Source organism: Eretmochelys imbricata, chromosome 14 (genome assembly GCF_965152235.1).
Source record: "Eretmochelys imbricata isolate rEreImb1 chromosome 14, rEreImb1.hap1, whole genome shotgun sequence".
In the NCBI taxonomy this organism is placed as follows: domain Eukaryota; kingdom Metazoa; phylum Chordata; order Testudines; family Cheloniidae; genus Eretmochelys; species Eretmochelys imbricata.
In genome coordinates, this window is record NC_135585.1 from 12,492,721 (window position 1) to 12,509,638 (window position 16,918).

At 39.5% G+C, this 16,918-nt stretch overlaps 1 protein-coding gene across 1 annotated transcript in view; it reads left to right on the top strand.

The window, feature by feature from the left end:
- CA10 (carbonic anhydrase 10) overlaps window positions 1-16,918 on the top strand; it is a 331,719-nt gene that overhangs the window by 300,040 nt on the left and 14,761 nt on the right. The window contains exons 5-6 of the mRNA XM_077834188.1: window positions 12,598-12,693; window positions 15,287-15,359. Coding sequence (XP_077690314.1) covers window positions 12,598-12,693; window positions 15,287-15,359 — 169 coding nt within the window. The remainder of the gene's footprint in view (window positions 1-12,597; window positions 12,694-15,286; window positions 15,360-16,918) is intronic.

Genomic DNA, 16,918 nt, shown 5'->3' on the forward strand with positions numbered 1-16,918 from the left:
AAAATGCAAAAAGCAATTTGTCACCAAGAGGCTAAACAAAAGGCCAAGAGGCCTTTATTTTTAATACAGTGAGGATGCCAAAGATACTAGAGATTTATAAAATAAAATGATATGAAACAGATGTTTTTGGCATTCTGCTACTTTGCTGTAGTAAATTTAATTAATCTTTTTAATTTACTTTAATCTTGAAACCACACAGCAGTGTGATAAAATGCTAAGTAAACTGCTGGAAGTCTAGGTGGTCAGGTAAAATTTATTTCACCAATATACCAACATATAAAAGCATACCATTCCTGTGATTTTAGCAAAATAAAACAACAAAAGACAAGTAGATGTATGGATTAATTAATAAGGAGTATGTGAATAATAGCATCTTGGGCAACATTAATATTTCTTGGTGGATCACCCTGTGAGAGAGAGACAAATGTTTCAGTTATGCAAAAAGACAACTAACATGCATCATAACTCTTAACTACTTAAAGTGTGTCAGCAATATTTTCTAGTACCCAATCTTCCAAACTTTAATCTCCTTGAGAGGAATCTTTGGAGAGACTTTGCAGGATTGGACCCCCAGGGTGAAATCCTGGCTCTACTGAAGTCAGTTTGAGTTTTGCCTTTGGCCTCAATACAGCCAGGATTTCACCCAACAAGAGGATTAAAAAAAGGTGTTTGTAATTTTTGTAATTATTTATTTTACCTTTTAAAGTAATAGCAATATTTTTTCATAGCAGGATCAAGAAGGTGGCAATACAGTACAAAAATATTAGTTACTGTACAGCTGCAGGCTATAACAGACTATGACAAACTATAATCTACCTTCTCCTTTCTGAAGTAGCTCTGGAGTGACCAAAACAGTATGAAAGTATATTCATCATTTGACAAGGGCCTGCAAGTTGTTCCTTGAGAAATAATTAAGGCTGTTCATTAAGGAGGACCATGGGTCTAAGGTGGAAGAATAATCTATTGGTTAATAGGCTCAAATAATATTTTTGAGATCAGTATAAACAAATACATTTGCTTTTATGTGTTTTTAAGGATTTGTTCCAGCTCATGCCAACCAGGGCGGATTTTTTGATCTAATGGCAAACATAACTGTAATATTGTCTCGTTTGTTTTACATATCTTCAAAAAACTGGCTGTTTATGATACTCTAGAACGCAAGTTCTCTTGGGCAGGTATCTGTGCCTTATGCAATGCCAAGCATGCTGTAAGGAAGAGCTTAACAAAATAATAAATGAGAAGTTGTCCAAAGAATACAGTGCATGAAATAAACTCAAAAGACTTTTAAGACTTGGAATTTACTAATCGTGACTCTGTCTTTTATATAGTAAAAAATCAGAGATACAGACATATTCTTGTACACATATGGACATCCCTACAGGTGTCAGGAAAGCTCAGAGCATGTGTTCTAATGTAGTCTGTAGATCATTTCACCAAATTTTGTTAACAAACATACAGTGGTTGAAACCCTTTGGTGGGGGGGGGGGGATTTTTAGAAACAAGCGAGAGCAGAAAAAAATACACATTGTCCCAAATACAGTACTAGCTCAGCTACTGAAATAGCATCTACTGACTTGGAGTGCTCTGTTTTTATATTTTGCAACAGAAGTGCTTTCAGATGGTCATTGTAGAACTGATCCTGAAAGAAATGAACTGTCCATCTTCACATCCCATTCAAGCCATTGAGCATTTAGGACCTTTTGAACCTTGCAGGATTAGACCCTATGTCATAGCATCAGCAAGATTGCACCTTCCACTGCATCACTGTTTTCCACTCAATTCCTGAAGTGATGAGTGGTATTGGCAAGAAGGAAAAACAGCAAGCAAGATCAAATGTGCTAAAAACCCTGATATATCACTCACAGTGGCCAAATGCCATAACATCTTGCAGGACACCTACTTTCTTTCACTTATTTAGACCAGGGGTTCTCAAACTGTGGGTTGGTACCCCAAAGTGGGTCATGACCCCATTTTAATGGGGTCACCAGGGCTGGTTTTAGACTTGCTAGGGCCCGGGACCAAAGCCCGAGCCCCACCACCCAGGGCCAAACCCAACGGCTTCAGCTGTGGGTGGCAGGGCTCAGATTACAGGCCCCCCTCCTGGGACGATGGGGCTCAGGCTTTGGCCCTCCCCACCAGAGTGGCGGGGCTCGGATTTTGGTCCCCCCGGCCTGGGCCAGTGGGGTTCAGGCTTTGGTCCCCACTCTTGGGGTCATGTAGTAATTTTTGTTGTTAAAAGGGGGTTGTGGTGCAATGAACTTCGAGACCCCCTGCTTTAGACCATATCTAAAAATTACTTTTTTTTTTTAAATACAAAGTAGATGGTAATGTCTGTGTACATCACAGAAATTGCAGAATCTCTCTCACAAAGCGAGGACAATAAACTAATTTCAGATCCAGAGAATGAATGTGACAAAAGAATTCTGACCTCTCTCCTCTTCCTGAGGTCTATTTTAAAAGAACTATAGCAACATCTGTATTTTAAGATATGACAGTCAAATACTTTATTTCTTGGTTTTCATTCATTACAGTTTCATTACTGAATGGACGCCAATTACATTAAAATTAAATCTATTCCTTTAACTGTTGTTAATAAACCTTGTATATACAAAACTTTATCTTTTTTTTTTCCTTAATGAGATCTAAGTCACTTGCTGCAAAGACTTTGCATCCAAACACTTAACTTGTCTACCAGAGCAATTCAGTTTGCTTCTCCTTTCCTGCTGGACTGGAAATATGCTCTGTACTCTGTGTTCACTCTAAATCAGGTGTCACAACAGTTTATTGGGCGGCATAGTATAATAAAAAATGTTACAGTTACAGATTAGCTGTTCATAGATAGATTCATAGATATTAAGGTCAGAAGGGACCATTAGGATCATCTAGTCTGACCTCCTGCACAACACAGGCCACAGAATCTCACCCACCCACTCCTGCGAAAAACCTCTCACCTATGTCTGAGCTATTGAAGTCCTCAAATTGTGGTTTAAAGACTTCAAGGAGCAGAGAATCCTCCAGCAAGTGACCTGTGCCCCATGCTACAGAGGAAAGCGAAAAACCTCCAGGGCCTCTTCCAATCTGCCCAGGAAGAAAATTGCTTCCCGACCCCAAATATAACGATCAGCTAAACCCTGAGCATATGGGCAAGATTCACCAGCGAGATACCCAGGAAAGAATTTTCTGTAGTAACTCAGATCCCACCCCATCTAACATCGCATCACAGGCCATTGGGCCTATTTACCATGAATATTTAAAGATCAATTAATTACCAAAATCATGTTATCCCATCATACCATCTCCTCCATAAAACTTTACCGAGTTTAATCTTAAAGCCAGATAGATCTTTTGCCCCCACTACTTCCCTTGGAAGGCTATTCCAAAAGTTCACTCCTCTGATGGTTAGAAACCTTCATCTAATTTCAAGTCTAAACTTCCCAATGACCAGTTTATATCCATTTGTTCTTGTGTCCACATTGGTACTGAGCTTAAATAATTCCTCTCCCTCTCCGGTATTTATCCCTCTGATATATTTATAAAGAGCAATCATATCTCCCCTCAACCCTCTTTTACTTAGGCTAAACAAGCCAAGCTCCTTGAGTCTCCTTTCATAAGACAGGTTTTCCATTCCTCGGATCATCCTAGTAGCCCTTCTCTGTACCTGTTCCAGTTTGAATTCATCCTTCTTAAACATGGGAGACCAGAACTGCACACAGTATTCCAGGTGAGGTCTCACCAGTGCCTTGTATAACGGTACTGTTCCCTGCTGTCATTCCCTTTGTTTGGAGTCCTTGTCATTTACAAATCAAGATGGTTATATGCTCAATTATAACACTTGCAGGTAGGACAAAGGTTATTTCCATTACTCCCAACAGCAGTAAGGAGAACATTCTGTGTAATGGACTGTGGGATTTTAAATTCCATCAGTCTAATAATTCTCCATATCTCAGTGCTAAAGAACCTTGTATTGTTCCCTTGCAGCGATCTAACGTTTAATCTAGTATGCATATGTAATCTCATGATAAACAACCATATTTCACAGGTATTTTTAAAAGATTGCTGAATAGAAGCCATAGAATTTGTGGTGCCCAGGAAAGCTAGCACGGCAGTCTCCTCTTGCTTGGCCAAATGGTTTTGATCAAATGCCACAACGGAAGCATTCCACATGACCAGCTATGCAGCATGCTTTACTGGGGTATGGGATCAAGAGAAAAGTCAAGTAGCGTATCTCTTGGCATCCAGAAAGAACTGCATCTGACATCGGATCAATCTAATAAATATTTCGAGCTGGTCTCAAGCAAAATATACGTGCGTAATAATTAAGCTTTTTAATGATATACACATGCATATATACATACATACATGCTTCTTAAGGGAAGGAGTTAGGCCCTTTCCCCCACATTAGCCAGAAACTGATCTATAATGTCAACAGTATGTTATTCTGCAAAGAGGAAGCCTTACCAGACTGAGCAGTGCATGTAAACAATTCAGTGCATGGGATACGGGATAGTAGACTACTCCTGATATACTGTAGTCAGCTCATACTGATACTCCCAGTGCTGCCAACCTCAGATATCTAAAAACTTGTGTGTGTGCTTCTGGTCCAATGTACATTCTTGGAAGAGATGGAACAAGGACACATTTTGGATTTTCATTGACTAATATGAGAGTGATAAATCTTAATTCCCTCCCTCTCCCTGAAAAACAGAACTTCTGTTGCTCAAGGTAAACAAAGAACTATCTGTTGTTCTTTGGCAAATTAATCTTAGTGGGAGAGTCTTCCAAAGGAAATCAATAGCATATAACAAGAATGTATATTGTTTAAGAGCCCTGAAACTCAAAGCAGAACTTAAAGGGATTTTCCTCACTGTATGGACTGTGAGTTTGTTAAAGAAAAAAGAACAATGCCATCACTTGAAAGGTGAGATTTGTCTAAGGAACAAGCTTAACTCTATAGGGTCTAAGCACCACGCTTTACGGAAAAAGTCCTACTGAACATTATAGGGATTAAACCGATAGACTACAATAGGTATTTCACAAGTTTCTATAGAAGTTACTTCTGAAAATTTATAGACTTTAATAGAGAATTATATATTTTTAAATCATCCTATAGAATTCTATACTGGGACTTTTCTATATAGGCCTGCTGCACACAGGACAGTTTGAAAATGACCATTCTGTATATAGAAACTAGAAAGAAAAGACCTGCATGCCTAACACTGAAGAACATCCTAATAAATAAAACATTAATTAGTTCAGTGAAAAATATATGAATTTCTTTTGTGGGGAAAACAAAATACCCATGTAGCACTGCCATGCTCATTGTACTGTGACTTTAAGTGATCGACTATGCAATTCTTTAATTTATCCCCCATTTTATAATTAATACTTATATGTATTAATCATATCTCCAATCCCAAAGCACTGTACGAATATAAAACATACAACCTAAGGATAAATATCTTTAACAGAAAAAACAACAAACTAATAAGCCACCTATAGGACAACCTACAAAGCTGTAAGTTCATAACACAGAGAGTTACCACAGATAATACAGTCACCTTAAATACCTCACCTCATTCTTTCTGGAAAAGTCCAAGAGTATTGATAGGCCTTCCAGGGTGCCCTAAAGCTTAAAAAAATCTGGGCTCTTTTGGACCAGTGGGGAAAAGGATCCCTCCCCAAACAGAAACCACTACCCTGCCAGAACTCTCCCCAAGGATTTCCACTGGTTACAGCTGCAGCAGTAACAATCTATGAGATAATCAATATCCAAACCTTTTATAGGTGATGTGATCTAGCAGGGCAGTGTCTCCAGGAGCTCCTGGCTGAATCCTTTTGAGATTCTCATTTCAACTGCTAATTTTTTTGCTGCTATGGAAACCTTTTTGAGCACTAAGACAAAACTATAAAAAGGCACGGGAGGGGCAGCTGGATCAAGAGGACAGCCAAGATAGTGGAGCCATGCAAACAGAAAGCACATACAAGACGTTACCTTAAATCCAACTACAATACTGGATAGTGGGAGCCTGCCTACCCTGGGAATTTGGCTTGATTCCAGCCATTAGTGGCCAGCCACATATATGCGAACAAACTCCTGCTATTGAGAGAGTAAACTGAAAATTGCACTGGTGGATCTTGCCCCTACTTGAAATCAAGGCAAGCTGCACTGGTACAAACTGTGCTTTATAGCAGTTTATACGAGAAGTTTGCACTGGTACAGCTACACTGGTGGATGAGATTGGTACAAATCCCAGCCTAGACAACATCTCTGTTTCAGAACTCAAAGTATCTCTGCAATTCCTCCTCAGACTGAATAATTGAAAGGCGCAGACTACAGTATTTCAGAACCAGCTAGCAGCAATAGAACAAAGAAAGCAGCAGCGTCTGATTCAGCTCAGACTACACACCCTCATCTGCAACTGTGGGAAAACAGTTGTTTACTTAGAGGATAAAACTGAAGATTCTTGAAAATAGAAGCTGAGGACTCTGGGTCTCCCTGAATCAGATTAACAAGCACTTTGCTCTTTCAAAAAAAACTCAGAGACAGTTTAATGCTCTGTATTAAATTCTGTAGGTATTTTCCTTAAAGGCAAAACCTGCAAAATTAATGCACACTCATTCACACTCTCTCTCTCTCACACCCACACACACCCCATTTCTTTATGCAATTTTTATGCTTCTGCATATTTGGGGAATAGTTTTCAAAAACTAATTCCTCAACCAGTTCAGTAGCCTGTAGGTGAATACCCAGTTACTGGAGACAAGCACATTTGGGGATCTTCAGCATAAAGCTTTTTTTTCTTTTTTTCTTTTTTTTTTTTTTTTTTTTACAAAAAAAACATTTGTAATACAATGAACTTCTTGTGCTGGAATTAAATTGAAGTAGCTGCAATCCCCCATCTGCTCAGTTGATTTAGAGTAGTTGGCTTGTCATTATAAATGGAGTTTAAATCTAGTTGCCTTGAAAAATTAAGCCAATCTGGTTATTAAAACGTTTGATGTAGTCAATTAATATCATGAGAACCAAGATCTATGTGTCCACTCAATACCAGTCCCATGGGAGTTTTGCCACTGTACACAATGGCAGCAGAATCAGGGCTATCTAGCAACGCATTTTAACTAAATTGCTTATCAGCTTGATTTTGATGGAGGAAATTGCTTGTTTGGAGATTGTATTTGGTGTACATTACCAATCTGACTATTCAGCAATTACTAACATAAATTGATTCTTGTTGTTAATTAGCATGTTATGAACAAAGGGAATAAAATGAATGCTTTAGAAGGTTTTAATTTTTATTATATACAGTGCTGTTTGGCAGGTCAGACTCATCCAAAGGGACTTTTTGATTAACAGGTAGTTGGAAGGATTTGTTGATATGCAAATTACTTGTTTATAGAATTTGAGTTCCCAGGGGAGAGGGGAAAAGAGAAGGAGAGTTGATACAATCTGAATTTTTAACTGTTTTGATGTATTGGTGGCAGGGTTGCTGCAGCAGCCAGAGTTGGTCCCAAGATACGAAAAAGATAGGGTGGATGAAGTAATATCTGCTCTTGGACCAACTTCAGTTGTTGAGAGAGATAAGCTTTTAAACTTCACAGACAAGTGGAGCTCAAAAGCTTGTCTCTCTCACCAACAGAAGCTGGTCCAATAAAAAATATTACCTTACCCACCTTGTCTCTCCCTCGATTTATTAGGTAATTTTTTCTTTTTGGCCGCATGACTAATCATAGTACCATAATGATACTAAAGCCTAAATCATTCCCACTATGGCCTCTCACTGTGTCCATTATTTTACCTCATTGGAAAGGTGGATTAATCAAGGCCCTAATTAGCAGAGCTGGTTAGAAAAAAATTGAATCTCAGTGTTTTTACTGTGGAAAAAGGGACATTTTTCGGCAACAATTTTCACAGAAAGAATTTCCCATTTTTTAACCAGCTCTTCTTAGTAAAAATAGCTCATTCCACACTACGGTAGTTAGCAAGGCTGGAAGTTGGGCCTCAACCTATGTTGAGGGGTTTTTTTTTAAACATACTATTTGGGACTAGCCCTGGAGCAATTTGAACAGTTGGGAAAGGAGGGATAGTCTGTGTGTGCAGGGCTTTAGGAACAGGGAGCTGGGAAGAGGCACCAATTGGAAGCACTGGTACAGGTGAGGGGGTTTCAACCAAATAGTACAAATAGGATGACCAGATGTCCTGATACTAGGGGCTTTGTCTTATATAGGCAATTATGCACCCCACCCCAGCCCACCCCGAAAAAAGTGTCCCAATTTTTCACACTTGCTGTCTGGTCACCCTAAGTACAAATGTTCCTCTGGATCAGAGTGTGTTACAGGAAAGAGAGATTAATTATAGGACAGTGGATAAATTAACTAGTCAGCCAATTTCCCATCAGGTCAAGCCTGTTAATTCACCCACGCATAGATGCCCACTAATCACCTGCAATTTGAGCTCAGACATTTGGCATGGATTGCAGAGCCCCATTCCAGCATTATGATTTCCCTTCACTCCACCTTTTAATCTTGATCCTACAAACTCTGTCTCTGGAATGGGAACTGGGTGTTTTCTCACTGTTTCTGCATGTTGTCCTCAATGGGGATTCCCACTTACAAGAAAGAAGGATGAAGTCAGTCTCTTATCTTTACTTTACTCAGTCCGGCCAGTCTTGTACTCACAGTTTGGTTCATTAGATTAACAAAAGCTGACCTAGGTAACTCAGGGACTTACTAGACGAGAAAATCCCATCTAAAGCATATTTCATGACCTATTTCCTCACAAATTCACTGACCAGCTTGGGCTGCTGGAGTGAATGCTAGTAAATAAAATCAGAACATAGGCTGCTGAGCTTAAGAGTGTCAACAAGGGCACAGTCCCCATGGCTAAGATGTTCTAAAAATTCAGTCATATCACAAGCTGATGACTAATAAGCCTGGAACCTCTGGTTGCAGTTTAGTGAAAACTCCCACTAATTCTTTACAAGACCTTTAGAAGACATGCCACAATAGGATAGTTAATGCTTCCTCCAACTCTGCTGGCTCTCAAAGCTCAGAATATGACTTCGTGGCCTACTCTGACATTTTTTCTTCCTGCTTCCAGGTTGTTTGTTTGTCTTGCTTAAAAATTTCCTACCGTGCCAGTTGTAGGAAGGTCAACTGATAGTTCACAATCCAGCAGAGGAGAAAAATAGTAAAAAATGAATACATTGTCAACCATTTTGACCCTCACACTCAGGTTTTTTTGTTTTGTTTTGGGTAGTTAAACGAGAGTTATAAAAGATAAAGCTGTATGCCAAGGGTCCAGGCCTGCTCAACATACTAAAGCAAACAGGGAATTTATAACCTCATCCAATATCCTTGAGGCTGAGAACTATGCCTTTATTGAACATGTATGTAGGGGTTGGGTGTTTTACTTTATGTGAATCAGGGCAGCAAGATCAGGCATTTGCACATAACATGCCAGATGCATTTTGCGGTCAAGGCACCTTATAGGAAAAAGTAGTATCTGCATACTCCCAAAGTTTATAAGGCATCGTTTATTTCTCTCAAGTTATGAATAATGAGGCAGTAACCATGTAGGTTATGCTTGATTTAGAAACGTATGCCATAACTTTGATTGCTGCTGGCTCACATATTAATGGACATACATATTTTGGTGGTAAACAAAGGCCTTAACATTATTATTTTTAATAAATACATCGCAAAAAAGTCAGGTAACTCTTGCTACACCAATCTTTGCTACTGTGTCCTTGCACAACTGGGGCACTAAGCATTCTATCTGTCATAGGGACAGAGTCATTGTGGTTATTAAGCCCCATTTTAGCAAGATTTTTCTCCATAAACATGATCATCTCATGTGGGGAAAGCCTTCTGTGGTGCAGCTTCTTTGCTGGCTATAGAAGACTTTAGCCATTTGGAGGGTAAAAGAGAACCTTTGGTCTGATATTAATCTGATATTGTGAGCTAAGCAGAACATAAACTTTGTGAGTTCAAGAAGTATGAATGGAATAAAACTTTTCAAAGTTTCTTTAAATTCAAAATTCCAAGTTTAATTCTGCCAACAGTATTTGATATTAATATACAGAAGTCAGTTTGTGTTCTCATTTCAGCTGGTGTAACTCCTTTGACTTCATAGAATATCAGAGTTGGAAGGGACCTCAGGAGGCCATCTAGTCCGACCCCCTGCTCAAAGCAGGACCTTCCCCAACTAAATCATCCCAGCCAGGGCTTTGTCAAGCCTGATCTTAAAAACCTTGAAGAAAGGAGAGTCCACCACCTCTATAGGTAACCCATTCCAGTGTTTCACCACCCTCCTAGTGAAAATTTTTTTCCTAATATCCAACCTAAACCTCCCCCCACTGAGGCTTGAGACCATTACTCCTTGTTCTGTCATCAGCTACCACTGAGAATAGTCTAGATCCATCCTCTTTGGAACCCCCTTTCAGGTAGTTGAAAGCAGCTATCAAATCCCCCCTCATTCTTCTCCTCTGCAGACTAAATAACCCCAGTTCCTTCAGCCTCTCCTCATAAGTCATGTGCTCCAGCCCCCTAATCATTTTTGTTGCCCTTTCCAATTTTTCCACATCCTTCTTGTAGTGAGGGGCTCAAAACTGGACACACTACTCCAGATGAGGCCTCACCAATGCCGAATAGAGGGGAATGATCACGTCCCTCGATCTGCTGGCAATGCTCCTACTTATACAGCCCAAAATGCCGTTAGCCTTCTTGGCAACAAGGGCAGACTGTTGACTCATATCCATCTTCTCGTCCACTGTAATCCCCAGGTCCTTTTCTGCAGAACTGCTGCTTAGCCAGTCGATCCCCAGCCTGTAGCAGTGCATGGGATTCTTCCTTCCTAAGTGCAGGACTCTGCACTTGTCCTTGTTGAACCGCATCAGATTTCTTTTGGCCCAATCATCAAATTTGTCTAGGACCGTCTGTATCCTATCTCTACCCTCCAGCGTATCTACCACTTCTCCCAGTTTAGTGTCATCTGCAAACTTGCTGAGGGTGCAATCCACACCATCCTCCAGATCATTAATGGCTCCAGTGGAGTCACTCTGGATTTTCACCAGCGTAACAGACAGCCCAATGTAACAGTTTTTTTAAATTTTAAATCTGAGTTTAAATCAGAATTCCCAAGTTTGGGAAATATTGTCTATTTTCTGTGCTGATCTTAGGTCCAAGTATTCAGATATTCTGAATTCAGATACTAAAATGTAAATCATTAGCTCAGTCCTTTTCTACCTGCCCATGTGGTGTGTAGCTATATGAATCTACTACCCAAAGTTCGTACTTTAAGTCAGCAGTGGCCACTATGATAGTCTGAGCTATAGAAGTGCTGTGGAGAATGCTTCATGACCAGATGTTGGGGGAGGATCATTTCTCCCAGTTGCTGGTGAGCTCCCCCTTCATAAATCCCATTTTCTATGGATTTGCAAAAGGGACAGAGATTTAGACCTTAATGACGTGACCATTTTCTAAAATCTATTATTATTATATAACATACATGATGCTCTGTACCTGGCATAATATCACACCAATTAGTACACAGTGAATCACTGTAAGTTCAGTCAGGGTCGTAAAAATACTTTTTTATGCCATGAAGGTATTTTCTTTTTTTTTTCTTCCTTTGTTTGTTTGTTTTTGCCAGTGGATTTTTTTTCTCCCATTAAGTTAAGTTTTAATCACGATGACCCTCTGAGGGTCTGGAGTTTAAATTCCAAATGCCAGGCTGCTGGGCTTTTAAAAATGCTGGAACAGTGGCACTAATTTTTCAGTCTTGGTTGCCTAAAGCGAGGCATCTCGGTAAGTTGCCTGATTGTCAGAGATGCTGAATACCCACAGTTCCCTCTGACTACTTTGGGAGTAAAGGGCATTCATCACCCCTGAGAAATCAGGCTATTTATTACTATTATTTATATTGCAGTAGTATCCAAAGGCCCCAATCAGATTTGAGCCCCTTGTGCTGTGTGACATACAGGAAGAGAAACAATCCCTGCTCCAAGGACCTGACCACCTAAAACACAGATTTTAAATTAAGACAAGATGCAGCCAAGTTGATGCAACAAACAAGCAGGAGGAACCAGGGAAGACAAGCGTTAATGACAGGTGCTTAACTCTGGGCAACCAATTTGGAAAATTTTGGCCAATGACATTAGTCTCTTGAATTTTAAACAGCTACAAAACGCAACAACATTTTCTGTCTTATATGTTTGTGAAAATATTTCAACCCCTGACAGCTCTGAGTTTGAGCTGATGCTGAAGAGTACATATTACTTGATGCCTATGGCAACTATTGTTGCAGCAGGGAAATTATGCCAACCCCTGCAGTGCACTTCATATGTGGTAAATTCACTTAACAGCAATTTAGAAGACGACACCCTGGTGCTGTGCCAGTTTGAGCCAGATGGTCACGGAGATTATTAAAATCATGCATGTTGCAAAAACCTCTGAAAAATTGCACTGTTAGAAAGTTTACTAGCATGGTGGGGATCCTAATAAAAACAATCAGGATATATATCAAAATAGTATTTACAGACAAATTCACGGTATGATTCTCCACTGTTTAATCATAATTTCCCCCCCTGCGTCTTTTAGGTTCAACTAATCCACTATAACCATGAGTTGTATACAAATGTCACAGAGGCTGCAAAAAGTCCCAATGGCTTGGTGGTAGTTTCTATATTTATGAAAGTAAGTATTTAAATTTCATAAATATTATCTAATGTTTAAATTACTGAGATTTTGCCATGAACAGAATTTTAGAATTAGCACTAGTCACCATCGTTTGTATTGGGTCAGCGCCTGTTGCTTCAGTCAGAAGTCAAGAGACCCCATTGCGCTATGCACTGTACACTCATAATGAAAGAGACTGTCCCTACTCCACAGAGCCTGAAGTCTAATGGGGAAACACACCGTGTGGGGGGAAAACAGTTTGGTAGGGAGGACAAGGCACAGTGAAACGAACATATTTGATACAATAAACGACAGCTATTGCAGTTTATAGTTTCACATTAAAATGCTCAGGGAAGTTATTAATTCTGCAGATTTGAGGTGTCTGAAAAGATGCAAAAGTGAATATATAATTAAAATTAACCCTTTTCTTGTGGGGGTGAGGAATGGGGAGAGAGAACAATTGCATTTTAAAGGAGTGGTGACTGGTTATAAATCAAGAAATGAGTTTCCCTATCAATGTCATTTAAAACACCTTAGATTATTACAACTGAAAGAATGTTGAAAATCTAGTTGTCTTTTACTTTTTTTGCATTTCACACAGGTAGAAGAACATACGATTATTATCTATTAGCCTTCATACCAGACATGCCCTCTACACTCCTCTACATCTAATGTTAATACTCAGAGCTCAGAGTTTATTCAAACACTTCAGAATCCTCCTCTCCTCTTATTACCTCCTTGCGGCAATATCCTCCACCTTGCCTTACTAAGTGTTTATTGCAAAACATTAGCTGCTCCTACAAGGGGAACAATGCTCTGATTTACTATGCACCTCAAAGTATCTAGCCCATGTTCACAGAAATTATATAGAGTCAGTCTTTAAAAAAAAGAAAAAAGAAAAGAAAAATCCCTTTTAGTATACTCTGATCTAAATTTATAAGGATCAAACTTACTGTCAAAACACCAACCTCATAATTAAAATATCTATTTCACCAGTTATCTTGGAAAGTTGGACCTCCTTGCTGCCTTTTGTACAGCTCTAATATTTGAGGTATTTGTCAGAAAGATCTTCAGATTATCTCTTTCCTCCCTGATATACTGTACTGTGAGGCCAGTGAGTTAACTGTAGTTTGTGCAAAGGGGTAGAATTGAAGCATCTCCTGGATACTGCCCACAATTTTCAGTTCTGTGTGAATAACTTCATCATTCCTGTGTACTACTTTAGTTGCACTCCTAATGTAATGAGTAACCCGAAGTGTAGAACCTGATTTGTTGTTTCCCTTCACACAGATACTTGGGTCTTTGCCTTCCATATATAGTGACAGTGCATGTTTTGTTTGGAATGTCTGAGTCAGTGTAAATCATTCCCTGAAACAATTGTGCATCAAAATAGACAAAGTATTTGATGGCCACTGAACAGAACTGTCCCCTACTGCCAAATATTTCAGTAGGTTTAAATGTTGAGGGGTAAAAAATATTTCACAGAGAAAAGCACTGAATGCACCAGCTCCTGTTCCATATACCACTTGATCAGGCATGCCCTGGCCACCTCCTGATATTGGGGGATGAGCCAATTCGGGGGAGAATCCCCTGCTTGTTCTATGGGGAGGGGAAAAACAAACAAATAATCTGGGGACACAACTACAAGGATTTCAGAGGTTTCCTGTTCCTCAAATGGTGGGGATTCAGAACAGAATCTTCCCAATGCTTGGGGGCAGTTTGGAGGTGGGATTCTGGTTCAGACCCATAATGGCTATATTACACATTTTATGACATTACCAAGCTTCACAGTAAAAGAGTTTTGAAACCTGCATGTGTCACAGCAGCATCCATCCAAATTGCTAAGAAACGTACTGTAACTCAGACAGGACAGGACAGCAGGGATAATTGATGAGAGTGCCAGGAGGCCAGGTACAGAACCTCAACCAAGCTACATAAATGTGTTGTATAAACAGGACTTTAGAGGGCATGTACTAAGTGACAACAACACTTGTTAGCTCTGCCACTCACAGTGCAATAAAATATCCTAGAATGAATAGCAAAACTAAAATGCTAATAAATGTAATATTCTACATACAACCTTCCACAGTATGCAATTCGCTCAGTCAGACTTCTCTTGCAGCCTGCATAGCCTGGTGCTGGGAATCTCACAGATAACATACAATTCTAAATAAAGATAAAAAGTTACAAGAAATAGAGACAACAGAGAGAGGAGGAGACCTGAAATAGGAGATACAGGAGATGTCACGTGATATGAGAGAATACCAAGTAGAGTGCTAATCACCTATAAATCCACCCAATTCAATTATGCTGTGATCTAGACCCTATTTCACATTTTTATCCATGTGTTTATTTTTCCTTCTATTTTCCATTGAATTTATTTTTAGCTGCAAACTTTCTGACCACTTCTGTTAGAGACATATCCATCTATAGTTCATTATGCCTCTCCCCACAAAAGTCCTGCAAAGCAATGACATAGCTATCTTTTTTTCCATACTTTTCTCTCTCTCTTTACACACACACACACACACACACACACACACAAGCTATATTTTCCTGAAAGGTGAGGCTTGTGATAACAAAGTTTTTGACATTCATTTTTCTCCCTTAGGTGTCTGAATCATCAAATCCATTTCTAAATCGCATGCTAAACAGAGACACCATAACAAGAATAACGTATAAAAGTAAGTTTCTTTTTATTCACCATGACTGTCAGCTGCATGTAGTTAATGTACAAGCATATATTTAGTGAACCACAGGATGTGAGGGACATCTCGTAATGGACAAAAGCTATAAGGTTTGTATTGCCAGTTATCATTTGATAAATTTGGGGACATAACAAAATCAGAAGAACCTAGTAGAGCATATAGTCCATATAGTATGAATTTGGAAGTTCAAAGCATATGTTGTGTTTGAAAGAGCAATAAATTAAACTAAATTCTACAAATATACATATACTGTTCTTACATGGGGGAAATGCATTTGTGTTAAAAATGAAAGTTACATGCCGAACAGTGTGGATTATATCAAATCAGAACATATTTTAATTCACAAAATATTACCTAGTTCCTTGTTTCATGATCATGTATTTTAATATGCAAGTGGGTATTTCCCATATTATTCAATATTAAGCAATGGTTCCTTTTTATTAATTGCATTTAAAAAGATGCTATGTCTACTGACTTGCTACTGCATATAATGGTAGTAGTATGAAGATGTCATGAAGATAAGTATTGTACATTTGCTGTATGTGGAATGCATTTAAGTGAGAATGTTAGTAATTCCATACCAATGAATGGAAAGCTAAAGCTTAAATGTCAGCTAACAATGAAGGTAACTTTAAGGCAGGAAAAATATAAACATCTTGATTAAGCAAATTAAATGTCTTCTCTTTGGAAATCCTAGCCCCATTTTGCTTTTAAAAACTGGGAAAGTATGTAGTTCAGTGGTTAGCTAGGGGAGTGGCTATCAGGACTCTTCTGTTCTATTCCCAGTTCCGTGGCCTTGAGCAAGTTACTTAAGGTATCTGTGCCTCAGCTTACCCATCTATAAAACTGAGTTTACCACCATAAACCTCACAAGGGGTTAAGGTTAATTTTAAACCTTAAAGTCTTGCAAACCTCATTTGCTTTGGACTGAGCCTGAAACTCCAAGGCACTCTGAAAGATCCATTAAACCTTGACAAGTTTCATATTCGTAACAAAACTTGCCTGATCTCAGGTTTGTCTGTGAAAGGCTTGGAGAATTTCTTCTAAATACATATTAATTATATGCATGCTCCCCTATTATGGGACGGATCATGCCCTCCTGTGGAAACCCGCTTTTTCCCTCCCCCGCAGTGGTTACAACATTAAGAGGAAAAGATTAATATATTAAGTTTCAGAAAGGGACCATTATGATCATCTAATCCAGTGGTGGGCAACCTGCGGCCCATCAGAGTAATCCGCTGGCGGGCTGCAAGACAGTTTGTTTACATTGACCATCCCCAGGCACGGCCGCCCGCAGCTCCCAGTGGCCACAGTTCACCTTTCCCAGCAAATAGGAGCTGTCCCTGTGGCCCACGCTGCTTCCCGCAGCTCCTATTGGCTGGGAACGGCAAACCGCGGCCACTATGAGCTGTGGGCAACCGCGCCTGTGGATGGTCAGTGTAAACAAATTGTCTTGCAGCCCACCAGCGGATTGCCCTGATGGGCTGCAGGTTGCCCACCACTGATCTAATCTGACCTCCTGCATAGCACAGGCC